Raw genomic sequence first — 12,321 nt, 5'->3', positions numbered from 1 at the left:
CAGTCCTGTCCTGTCTTGCAAGAAAATGGGCTGATTTGTTTGGTTGCTCCCATTTCCATTCTAATACCATGTTTGTGTGTAAATTTGCTGAATGTCTCTCCTCCAGCAGAATAGCAAAGCTGTTTAAGAAAAGGATTATTTTCAGAGTCTGCCTCTGCATATTCAGTAGGGTTCATAAAACAGTTTTTCATTACTGCTTTCTTCCCTCTGTTATTTAATTCTTAACCACGGCATTCGTAACATTGCATAGTGTATCAGATTTTTTTTTTTTTTAAAGCAGTATTTTTCAAGGTTATTTGTTTGTACTTCTCTGTGGTACCCAGAGTGCATGCTTCATCATTGGATATATTCAAGGTTGGGTTGGATGGGTGTTTTAACAACATGATCTGGTGAAAACTGTACCTGCCCATGGTCTTTAAAGGTCCTTTCCAACCTAGACCATTCTGTGGCACGATGACCTAGCACCTCTGTCTTATTTTTTCAGAGGGAATAGGAGGCTGACTTTATACGTTGTGTGGTACTCAAGAAATAGTCTCTTATTCCTGTAATACCCTCCCAATGGCAATCTTTAGTGGCAACAGCTGAATTTGTGTGTTACACACATACACAAAGCCTGTAAGCCCGGCTTCTGTACTCCAGGAAATTAAGATTAAAGTTTTTGCGGCAAAAACCTTGTGAAATTTCCAAATGAAATAGGAAGAGAAAAACAGGAAAATGCCCTCCAGAAAAACCTCACGCTCCAATCTTTGCACTTTTCATGTTTGTGTGTGTGTTCACAGGCATATGTTTGTGTTTCAGCAACATCTCCAGCATATTGGGAATCTCATTCTCCACTAAGTTCAGCTGCTACAGGAGTGAGGTGCTGCAGCTGCCTCATGTCATAAAGAAATGGTTTGGCAGCAGTCTTCTCTCCATCGCTACCTCGCAGTCTGCATCATTTGATTAATTAAAGCATTAGTTTGTCTTTCAAAAATCACAAAGCAGAATTGCATATACAGGCAGAGCAAACAAGTATGAGAGTGGGAGACAGTAGGCAGTGACAAATGCTTAACAACTCTTTAGGAGTTTCTTTTTTTAGGATGCTGTCTGTCATCCTTGTTGATGCTATGTGAGGTGTTCTTCCATTAACAGGTAGGGGCTAATAAAAAATGATGAACTAATGCATCAAATCAGTGTTTGCTCTAGTTCTATACCAGCATTTAAACAAGCTCTGAAAATACATTATAGGATTGCTTTCTAATATTCTTTTTTCAGGAATGTGGTTACTATTCGGTAAATTTATGATCATCACATTAACTTTCTGTATGGGGTATTAATAATATGGCAAGTGTATCTACTAAACCAGATGCTTTTCACAGCTAGCCCCTAACTTGATAGTTACAGATCTGATAGAAAACATGAAAAGCTTCTCATTATTATCAGCTCATTTGTTGCATAATGAATGTGAAGATATTATTACTGTAGTTAATCACCACATCAAGTTTAGAATGGAACAGTGCACAGAAGATACCTTAATTCTTATGCTGTGAAAGGTAACGTTGTGTATAAAATGTATTGTTTATATGATGATAATATTGTGCCCTGCTGCATTTACAGAAGTAGGTAGTGATCTGCAATGCTCCTACAGGTGCTTGTGCAGCACTTTTCAGTCTGCAGAAACAAATTCTTTGCAGCTCTGCAATTTGTGCAATCAATTAGTTAGCTCTTAAAAAGAAAAACAAGGTCCATGTCAATTGTTATTTCTTTGATATACTAGTTTTTACACTCCTTTTCTACTTGAGGACCCCTTAAGTTAGTGATAATGTCTAGTAATTGAGAAGGGACTTGATTACTTATGTGGAGATTTTCTAGGATTGCCTATTAAGGTGCCATTGATTATATGTTGCATAGGAAAAAAATGCATCAAAATAGATGGCTCATGGTGTGATTTTTGGGGCTGACCTGTTCCAGGCCAGGAGTTGAACTTGGATCCTTGTGGGTCTTTTCTAATTCACGATATCGTATTAAGTGCATTTCTTGGTAGGACCACAATGTTTTGCCTTCCTCTCCCTGTGTATTCCTCTTTCTTATGCTTGATAGCAAACAATAATACATCAGAAAAAGGGATTGGCAAATGACAGCTGTTTTTTTAAATCAGATTAACAAGATTCAGCCGTTGACTTTGACAAATTGTACCATTTGCTACATTAAATGTAAGTGTAAAATGATGGTTTAGAACTTGAGAACAATTAGAAATATCTGTCAGGATGAGCTTAAAATAGTTCAATGGTGATTGGAAGGAGTTTGTGCTTGTGCATATGTGCTTGACAGACAGTGTAAATAAGGAAGATAAGATCTTAGAGTCTGTTCTTTCCAAATGTGAACATAATTCCCAGTGACACTGATGTGTGTCCACAGTGTTGTTGTAGAATTAAGCAGGAAAAAATATCCAGTGTGCATTCTGGTATTGCAAGCTGTCAGAGCAGTAACTTTCCAAACTTCCTGAGCTCCACAGAACTCCAGGACCCATTGTATGCACATGAACTGACCCCCAAACCTCCTGCCATTATATTAAAATTAAATTAAGGCAGTGCAAAGACAATTGATTTCTATACCTTGAGGCTTGTGTCCCACCTTGCCTAGAAATTCAGTATCACCTTATAATTTGTAGGTGTGACATACAATACCTGAAGCATTGGCTATCAATGCATATAAATCTACTCAGAAATGCTTAAACAGTGGAGTCTTCATTTAATTTGTGAAACTGTCAAGCCACCATTCTTCCAGAGCTTGCTTGGTATACTCCTGACATAACAAAAAGGAGAAGGCGTAATGCAATGGATGTCCTCCTGAAGTCAAACAGTTTAAAACAAATCTTTAACAGTCTTCAAAGCCAAGAAGAACTGTATCAGTTGTTTTACTTGAGATTGGGACAGTGAAAAACAACCGTGTTTTGACAGAAGAATGGAGAGACATTTTTTTAGATGATAAGTGCACTTTTCTGACCTTCTTTGTATTTCAAACAGACTTTGCCTCTAGCAATTTGCCAGATTTAGACACCTGTAAAATTCCTCATTTGCCTCTGTTTCAAATATTTCAAGTTAGAAAATGAGAACAGTAGAGGGAAGGAGTTGCTTTATCACTTCTGTGATATCCCAGTCATACAGCTGATCTGAGAATGGGTTAAGTGCTTATGAAAGGAACAGAAATGGACTGTGTGTTTTTATGGTCTAGCTTCCAGAGGGAGCAGAGGTATCTTTTGCAGTGGTTTGGACAAGTGGTGCCACACAAAGATGGAAGCATTGTATGAAAATCAGCAGAGTGTTGTTTCCAAATGTAATTTGGAGAGACTATTCATGTACCTGAATTTAGGGTTGTATGTTCAAAAGGCATTTGTTAAACTTTGGTGTGAGTAGGGGAAGTTTTCACTCTCCAGTGCAGCTCTTTAATCCCTGATTTAATTGTTGTGTCCAGCTAAAAAGGTAGTTTCTCTTATTACTACCAGTAATATACAATTTGTGTACATACACCAGACTGCAGAACTAGATGGCAAGATTCAGAAGGATTGTGGCTTCCCTAGAAAATAATGGGGGGGTGGGGGATTTGTTTTGGAGTGTTGTTTTTTTCTTCCCCTCACCTATTCTGATCAGGTGTAGACCTTGTATTTAATAATTTTGCTGCTGCCTTTTCTTTTTTTCTTCATTACATTAAAAATGGATGCAGTTGTTGTTATTTAAGGAATGAATTCTGGAGGTAGCAGTGATCTGTACACAAATAATACATACATAATAAGGGTTGTCCTGTGCCACCGATCTCAGGGAAACAAGCATTGCTCATGGTCTGGGAAAATATCCACTCTTTTGTATCAGAAGCAGACCTTTACAAAAGTCCATTAAAAGCGTGACACTAGTCCTGATGCTTCTTTTAGTTGATCAGTGTTGTGTCAGTGGTAATCAAGAAACTATAGCAAAGTTTTTTCTAGTCTTATCTGTGCTGCTAAAAGTAACAAGTACAACTTCCATACATATGAGTAGATTTAGTGTTGGCAAATACATTCTCTTAAGCTAATTGTTTTAATTTTCTTTTATATGTCTGTTGATAAATAGTGGAAGGTATGTGCTCATGTTTTGCTCAATATCTTTATTGTGCTTGTTAAAATAAGAGATCCACAAAGCAGAAAGACAAATCTTACCTTTACAGTTTGGTGGGTATGGGAGACATTACTTTCTCTGCAGAAGGAAGTGGTGCAGGTGCTCCTCAGCCTAGCCTGCTGTCTCTTTTAACATCATCATGGGAGCTGTGAAAGTCTTGAAAAATTAAAATGAACAAACAAGTAGTGTTTTCAAAAATTGCAGCTTGACCTAGATGCACGCTGGTGCTGAGATCCCTGTGGTGCAGGGCAGGGGGGCTCTGGGGAGGCTGACGGTTCCAGATGCACAGGATTGGCTGTGCCCTGAGCCAAATCCCCACTCTGGCCCCGGGTGAGGCAGCCGTGGTCCCCACGGGGTCCCCGGGGAGTGCAGCAACCCAGTCCTGTGCTGGGCTTGGCATCTGCAGCCTGACGTGCCAGGTGGCTCAGGACACCTCTGCTGGGAGCTCCCTTCTGGTATGGGAGGTGGAGGAGTTCAACTGCCTTTGTGCTACAATGACAAAATTAAGCTTGCTGTGCTGTTTCTAAAACTTAGTCGACTTAAAAGACAAAGGCAAAGCGTGCTGTTTTCCCTTCACTGGCAAAATCAAGATGTGATTGCACGTACACAGCTGCCTATTGGTCAGTAGAGAAGCTTAACAGCAGCTCTAAATGTGTCACAGTGAAATTTAGGGTCCACTTGTATGTGTGCAGGCTGAATGCCACAATAATGGGAGCTGCATGCATGAGGCAAGGTCTCTGTACATGACTTCATAAATTCCTGCATTACTTCACCCCCCATCTAAAACTCCTGCAGTCCCTCTAGTTGTTGTTGACAATAATGCCATTATAATTTGCCTATTAAAGCTGCATGCATGTATTCAGTAAATTAGACATGACAGTATACAATATACCCAGGCATTTGCTGCTATAGTTAAAAATTAATGGATTTGATACAAATTCTCCCAACCAGACATTCACATGGCCTGGAAATAATGTGAGATTTGGTTCTACAACGTATCTGAGGATCTCAAATTCCAATCTTAGGCCTCTAGAAATTATTGTTTCCTAATGTTATTTGATATTGGGGAGCTGGACCTGTGGCAGTGAGCTCATAGATCTGAAGGACATTTCAGATGAGATCTGCCATGAAAAGTCAACACTCTCAGCTTCCAGTTCTGAGCATTAACAGCATGGCCATCCTTCTCCCAGCAGCAGTGTTAAGTTTCTCATTCAGAATAATAATTCAATAGCAGCAGTTGAGAAAACACAGTGGAGTTGGATTCAGACACTGGAAAAAGTTGGCAATATCGGTGGCACAAAGAATTATCATAGAATCAGGAGCTGCTGAGAACATGAGATAGTCTCTCAAAAGGTTTTTATTTAGGCTTTGCCATTTTCTTCCTCTTCTCCCCAAACATTCCTGGAATGAACTAGTAAATTACTGGGAAAAGCCTTTATTGGGCTTTTATTGATGGGGGGGGGCTCTGTGCAATGTTAGAAGATGAAAATCAACCACATGCTGAAATTGAACTGTGACCTCAGTTCACAATGGCATTTAAGCCATGGGGTCTTTGAAATAAGGTACTTAATTCTCTGAGAGTAGTACGGGGCACTGATGTCCAGAAATGTCATACTTTCATATGTAATAAAATTATAGCACTTAGGAATACTTCTAGCAGTGGACTTAGTCCTTTGTTAATTGATAGACAGATGAACAATGGTTTAAATATCTTCTTGCTTCATCCTTGCAATCATGATGCATTTCTCTCACTTTTTTGTTTTCTGGACTGATTCCACAAGACTGCTGAAATCACTCTAGAAATAGCTGATAATATCTAATTTGAATCATGTATTTTTTGTGTGTATGGGTCAGTAGGTCAAGGGATCTTGGAAAAACCATTCTAAGGGTGTTATCAGTATCTGAACTTACGGAGCATTTCTCTAATTTGGTCTATATTAACTTAAAATGACAGATTTCTGGTGGCATGGGTGAGTGCAAATGAGATAGTTAAATGCATAGAATTCTCTGCTTAACCACATGACATTATTGATATGTTGAAGATTTTTAAAAAGCCAGGAGAGAATTATGTTTGTGCTGTCCTCATCCGGATTCAGAAGTCAAGCTGGAAGTAATGACATGCTGATAAAATAGGAGGGAGAAACTGGTGCAGTGTGTTTGCTGTGTCAGCATGTTGGCTCCTGATGCAATCATGGGAATGCTCCTTGAGCATAGTTAGAAATGACACGTTTAGTGTGAGGCCACTCCAGCTGAGATGAGCGGTGGGGCTGGAAGAGAAATGAACAGCAGTACTTTTGTATAATTTTGAAGACTTTCTCCCTTTCTAATGATGTTGTGTCATTTTTCTAGAGAGTGAATGCCTTACACTATCTACAGAAATAATTTTCTTTTCCTCCTTAGCTGTTATTTACTTTTTGCAACAATTTTTCTTATGGCCAGAAGAGTTAATTTTAGACATGCATTCCAAGTAAGTTTGTGGTCTTCCCAGTTCTCTCATTTCCAACTCTACATGAAAAAATGAGAGAGCATATACATCTCACTAACGAAGTAATTTTCGTGTCTGATACCCTTTATTTGTTCATTTGGTTGAATGACATATTTTGAAGGATACACAAAAAAACTTCAGACTTCAGGCCTTGGCAAGAAAACACCATACCTCATTCATAAGGTTTAAGCTAACCTTAAATTGCATGTTGAGCTAAAGGTAAAAAATTTTGATGTACCTTTCACATCAGAAAGACCAATCCTGTAAACTCAAGGATAATTCCTGAAATGGCAGTGAAAGGGAAATTACTCCAGCCATGTTAGTACTGTCCAAACAGTCTCTTCCATCTTTTCATTGAAATGGCTTTTGTTTTAGAAATCAAGCAAAAGTAATACCTCTTCCACTCCCCTTTTGTAACAGAGAGATATGCAGACACATAGAAAACAGCTGAAACAGGGACATAAAATTATGTATATGTGTGGGAATAGTAACAATGTAAAAATTATTCAGGGCTTTTGTGGTTTGGCTTTTTTTTTGTTTTTAGGTTTTCGATTTTATATAACAACTGAAATTAAATTTTGAGAATTGATTACATAATAAAATTTCTTTTATCACTGTTTGAAAGTATAATACATGTGCTGCTGTGCACTGCCATCTCCTGAAAGGAACAGAGTAATCTGTACTATATGTTAAATGGCTTTTTGTGTAGAGAAGTTAGGTACTGTAGATATGAATTAGGCCTGAATTTCTGAAGGAACACAATCTAATTCCTGCTTGGATGCTCAGACACGACCTATGTTTAGAACTTTTTTTTTTTTTGCAATTCACCTATATATCTATGTGTTTTACTTATGGAAGATGCTCCTGTGCTAGAATATGTGAGATGTTGTTCCTGTGTGGTAGTTTCTTTAAAATGTCAAATGCAGTATTGATTATAGGAAAAAATGCATCTGAAATGTAGAGCCATAAAACCATAAGCAGTGGTCAGAGCAAAAGTGGAAGCATTGTACTTAAGAGAGAAAGAGCAGCATTTGTGACAACAGCGTGGAGTTTGATGTAACCGAGTCCTTTATAATCCCTTACACTTTCAGGTGCTGCCAGAGGTAGGGTTTGTTTCAGGCTGAGAAGCTGCAGAAAAAGTATAGGAGTTTATTACGAATATCTGTGTGTGAAAGAAAGACAAGACTGTCAAGAAGGCTCATCTCTTGAGGACGTGGAGGCATTCACCAGTCCAGGATTATCTTGGCAGCAGCCCTCAGTTGCCCAGTGCAAGGCTAAAGGTGCTGAAGGGGATTTTTATGATGGCATACACAAAAGAATCCTAGTTACTTGGGACTTTGCTGTATCCCCTACTCAATAAATGACCTGGATTATTTTGGGGACCAAGCCAGGCTTAAGATGGTATTTCCCATCTGATGAATAAGAAGCTGTACTCTGTAGTGTTGGCTGAAAAATCTTTGTTTTGCCATGCTGTTCTGCAACACAGTCGGCAGCTGCCCTGTGTATGTGCATGACATCTGTGTATGTTGACTTCTTTACAGTATAGCATTTGAGGCAGAATTACTTTTCAGGGATAGAATTTGACTAATTAGTATAATTATTTCCCAATTCTTTTTTCCCTCCTTAATTTTACCCTTGTTACTAAGTAGCCATGTAGAATCTGTCCTTCAAATGTTTGCAGTGCTTTTCCATTATTATCAGTGTAGGTGTAACCCCCAAGTGAAGCCCGTGTGGGTTTGGTTTGACTTCCATGAGATAAGAAACATGTTTTAACATGTCTTGGGTACTTTTGTTTTTTTTTGTCCCCTTAAATGCTACATGTGTCTACAAATAGCTGCTTTGTGGAGAAGACGGAGTTGGTAGCATCTTGCATACCAAGTGTGTTCTCGGCCACGTGCAGCTTTGCTTTGTGGAGCTAAATAAAACAAGGGAAAATGGAATAGGGGGCAAGGGGGAAAATGAATGTTTTCAACTGAGATTTGCACAGAGATGACAGGTGAATGAGGTGGAGAGGTAAAGAACAGCTGTTCCAGATGGTAGGAGCTTCAGGAGGGAAAATGCTGGAGTCAAAGCGGTCAGATTGTAGGAAGAGATGATGCTTATGAAGGATGAGTGGTGCTGGCAGGGAGATGAGTGTCGCAGGTCAGTGGGAAAAGCACAGCCAACACTGTGTATGAAGTTGGTGTACCTTAAAGTAGCCATTTCTTCTAAATGGATTATTTTCAGTTCTTTCCAGCACTGATTGCGGGTGCTTACCTGCAGTCATCAGTGATCAGCATTTTCTGTTGTCTTTGTTTGCCTTGACACATTCACTACCTTAGCTGAGTTCTGTACTGGCAACAGACACTCGAGAAGGAATAAATAAACAGTTTTCAAAAGTCTGGTTTTGAGCAGCCCTTCTGTCTCTCTAATCTACTGCCTGGAATGGAAAGCTTTAAAGGTGCTTGAAAATCTAATAGCCTTGATTTTTAGGTTTCAAACAATCTAGCATTTGTCATAGGACTATAGCACTATAATTGGAGCCATCTCTGGATAAATAGGTCATGCAAAAAGCAAGCGGAAAATGATAGGAAATTTGTGATGCTCAAAGTGATGATGCTATCATTTAAAGAAAAGAAAAGCTTGACCTCTGGATTAGTCTTGGTAGTCTGTTTCAGTTCACCTGAAGAACTGGCTAAATGAGAGTTGGGCACTCTTGCTCTGCCAGCTTCTCTTGAGTTTATTGGTTCTTGAGTTTAAAATGTTCTGCTTAAATGTTTTGAAGAAATAGGCAGAACGTTAACTTTCTGTGATAATTATAAAGGTAGAACTTATTTTAATTAACTACTTAAATTTAACTTACTGACTTCAAGAGTCAGACAATTAGCTGGAATTGCTGTTTTGCAAATCCTAGAGGTACTACAGCTGAAATAATTTATGTTGGCTGCTGTCCTGTATGCTGATGGTGGGTGTCAATTCTACCTCATTTTCCCTGTGCTGCTACCTTTTTAGGCTTATTCTCACACTGTCTGAACTTTATATTTCTTAATTGTCGGTAGACATGATGCTAAATGTAGATCCTAACCCACTGTAGTCATTCAATATATTATATAGCACCTTTGGAAGAAACTCAGTTTTAATTTCATGGCCGTATTCTTATACAGATCATTTGCTCTGTGCCGAACTAGTTTCCCTCGGTATTTCTAGCTGGAATCAGTGCTTCCCTTCAATTTTTGTTGTACATTGTGTCAAAATGTAAGCATTCCTGTGTATTGTGAAGCAACTTTGGGGCTCTGTATTGAAAGAGCCGCTCTTAAGGAGTGAGGAATGCATGATGTTCTAGCAAAAAATGTCTGAATTGTTTATGATTAATGCTTTGGGATGCTGCAGATGAAAGGTGCAATGTGATTTTTTTTTTGTTCTTTTCCTTTTTTACCTCCACAGGGGCCATTTTTGATGAATCTGCCAAAAAAGATGAGGAAGTTTTTCGCATGGCAGTTGCTGATCTCAATCAGAATGATGAAATCTTACAAACAGAGAAAATCACGTGTTCAGTGACATTTGTGGATGGCAACAATCCTTTCCAGGCGGTTCAAGAAGGTAGGACAAATAAAGAGATTTCCTGCTGTTGTTTCTGCAGTGACATGCAAAGTATTACCCTGAATTCCCTGAATGGGAATTTGTCATTTTTGTTGGCTTTTTTTTTATATAACATACCAAAAAATGCCTTTAGTTTTGGATTTAGCTGCTTTAGTTTGTGTTGGTTCTAGTGACTTATAGTTACCAAGTCAGCTTTTATTCATTTTCTATGTATAGGCTGTTGAAATGTGATGAAGAAGTCAGACACACTTTGCCTACATCTTTCGTCTTTTCCAGGCTGTTTTGAAGTTACTTGTCAAAATGGTGACTACTTCCTACTACTTTTTTGGTTTGATTTTGTTCAACTAATGGCAATTTGTGGAGAAACATAGGTTGTTGTGTGGATAACCTTTTCAGCCCACACACCTGGAAAAGTTACATATTTTTAAGGAGGGATTAGAGAGAACCTGGTGCTTCAGAAAGTTGCCTGTGTCCAACATGATTTTGTTCTCAGCCTGTCTTTTGTGACATTCCACAATTACTGGACAAGGGATGATAACGTTGCTTTGGGCTCCTTTGATAGTGGCAGGGTGGTAACAGAAAATAATACTTGAAATCCTTCTGAGCTGGATTAGTAAATCACTGGTGTGACTGAACAGTTCCCTGGAAAGACAGGGAGAAGTCTTTGGAAAATAAGGATTCAAGTTTGGGGTTTAAGCATTTGTTACTTCTTTGCTCTTCTGGCACACTAATTTCTGCCTGAGATGCCAAAGTTATTTATTTGCAGGTTTATTACTAAACTTTTCTTAACAACTAAATGAAGTTTTGATGACGTGATATATCATTATTGGCTCTGTATTGCCACTCGAGATTTAAAGTAAATATGCAATTAGTTGCTTCAATATTTGTGAAATTGAAGGTTTGGCTCCAATGGATAATTGACAAGGCAATGCTAATGAAAAAGCTTTTAATGCTTATTTTGTTTTTTTTTTTTTTTTTTTTACCAATGACACACTTTTTGAGAATTTATTCATTTAGCAATTTCTTTCTTCAGTTAAGTTTTACAAGCAGATATATCTGTGTAATGGGAAGCATTGCAGTCTGTGCTTGATAGCAGTGAGGCAGGAAATGACATGATTTTGAAAGTATTCCAGTTAGAATCGATTCCATCTCTTTCAGTCTAAGACTTGCATAGAAACTGGAGCTACCCGTTACTTTTAGAATTCAGAGGGGGAAATGAGTAAGTGAGCTCAATCTTTTTGAGATGCTTTCTCAGTTGTTAATATTAGAGCCTTTTTTTTTTTTTTTTTTTTTCTCCAGGATGGATAATGCTAGCTGATGCTCTGTATTTAGCATTAATTAACTCTGAAATTTAGCAATTAATTTCCCATATCATTGTGGTGGAGTAGTTGCTAACTATTTAAAGAAATTATGTTTTAAGTACCTTAATTGTAACTTAGACAAATTAGGAGTGCCTAGTAAAGTAGAACATTCCAAAGGACTTAATGACCCAATATTTCAATATTCAATTATTATTTTGTGGAAAAGTTGTGTTTGTCATTGTTGAAACTATAGCAAACATTTGAAATGTGAATAGAGCTGATTGGACATAAATTTCATTACCATCTGTTGGGGGGTGAAAGGTCTGTTATGATATTGATGAGTTCAATATTTTCCAGTAAAAGCTGTTTCTTGTAAATACCTAGTCAAATATAGCTACATGCCTAGCAAATATAATGTTCCCTATATTTTAGGGGCCCCCTGTGTTTTGTTTGGAATAATCCAAGTGAAGAACAAAGGTTTTAATCTTTTGCATGTATGTGTTGGTGACATTTTGCTTGCTAAAATATTTTTACCACAGTTAATGTGTTTTGTTTAAACTGAACAGAGGCAGAAGTTGTGTAATAATTCAGTTACTTTGCACCAGTTTCTTGTCTTTCTCCTTTTCTCTGTATCTCTGTATCACTCATCCCCTGCTCTTAACTGTATTTCTTATAAATGTTACTAGCAGGGAAGGGGACCACTCTAACTTATGCCACATATTGGCAAAAGTGGCGTATTGCCATGGTTTGTAACTTGGACAAACACCAAAAATGTACAGTACTAAGCACCAGGAAAAAAAGGTTAATTTAAACATCTAGGACTAAA

The 12,321-nt window shown here is 38.1% G+C and overlaps 1 protein-coding gene across 2 annotated transcripts in view; it reads left to right on the top strand.

The window, feature by feature from the left end:
• Positions 1-12,321, top strand: part of GRID2 (glutamate ionotropic receptor delta type subunit 2) — a 682,153-nt gene that overhangs the window by 127,360 nt on the left and 542,472 nt on the right. For both annotated transcript variants that reach the window (XM_066317937.1, XM_066317936.1), the window contains exon 2: positions 10,039-10,194. In XM_066317937.1, coding sequence (XP_066174034.1) covers positions 10,039-10,194 — 156 coding nt within the window. The remainder of the gene's footprint in view (positions 1-10,038; positions 10,195-12,321) is intronic.

The sequence above is a fragment of the Sylvia atricapilla genome, chromosome 4 (genome assembly GCF_009819655.1).
Source record: "Sylvia atricapilla isolate bSylAtr1 chromosome 4, bSylAtr1.pri, whole genome shotgun sequence".
Taxonomy (NCBI): Eukaryota; Metazoa; Chordata; class Aves; order Passeriformes; family Sylviidae; genus Sylvia; species Sylvia atricapilla.
Note: the sequence above shows the minus strand (reverse complement) of the source record. Positions and strands in the feature narration are given on the sequence as shown.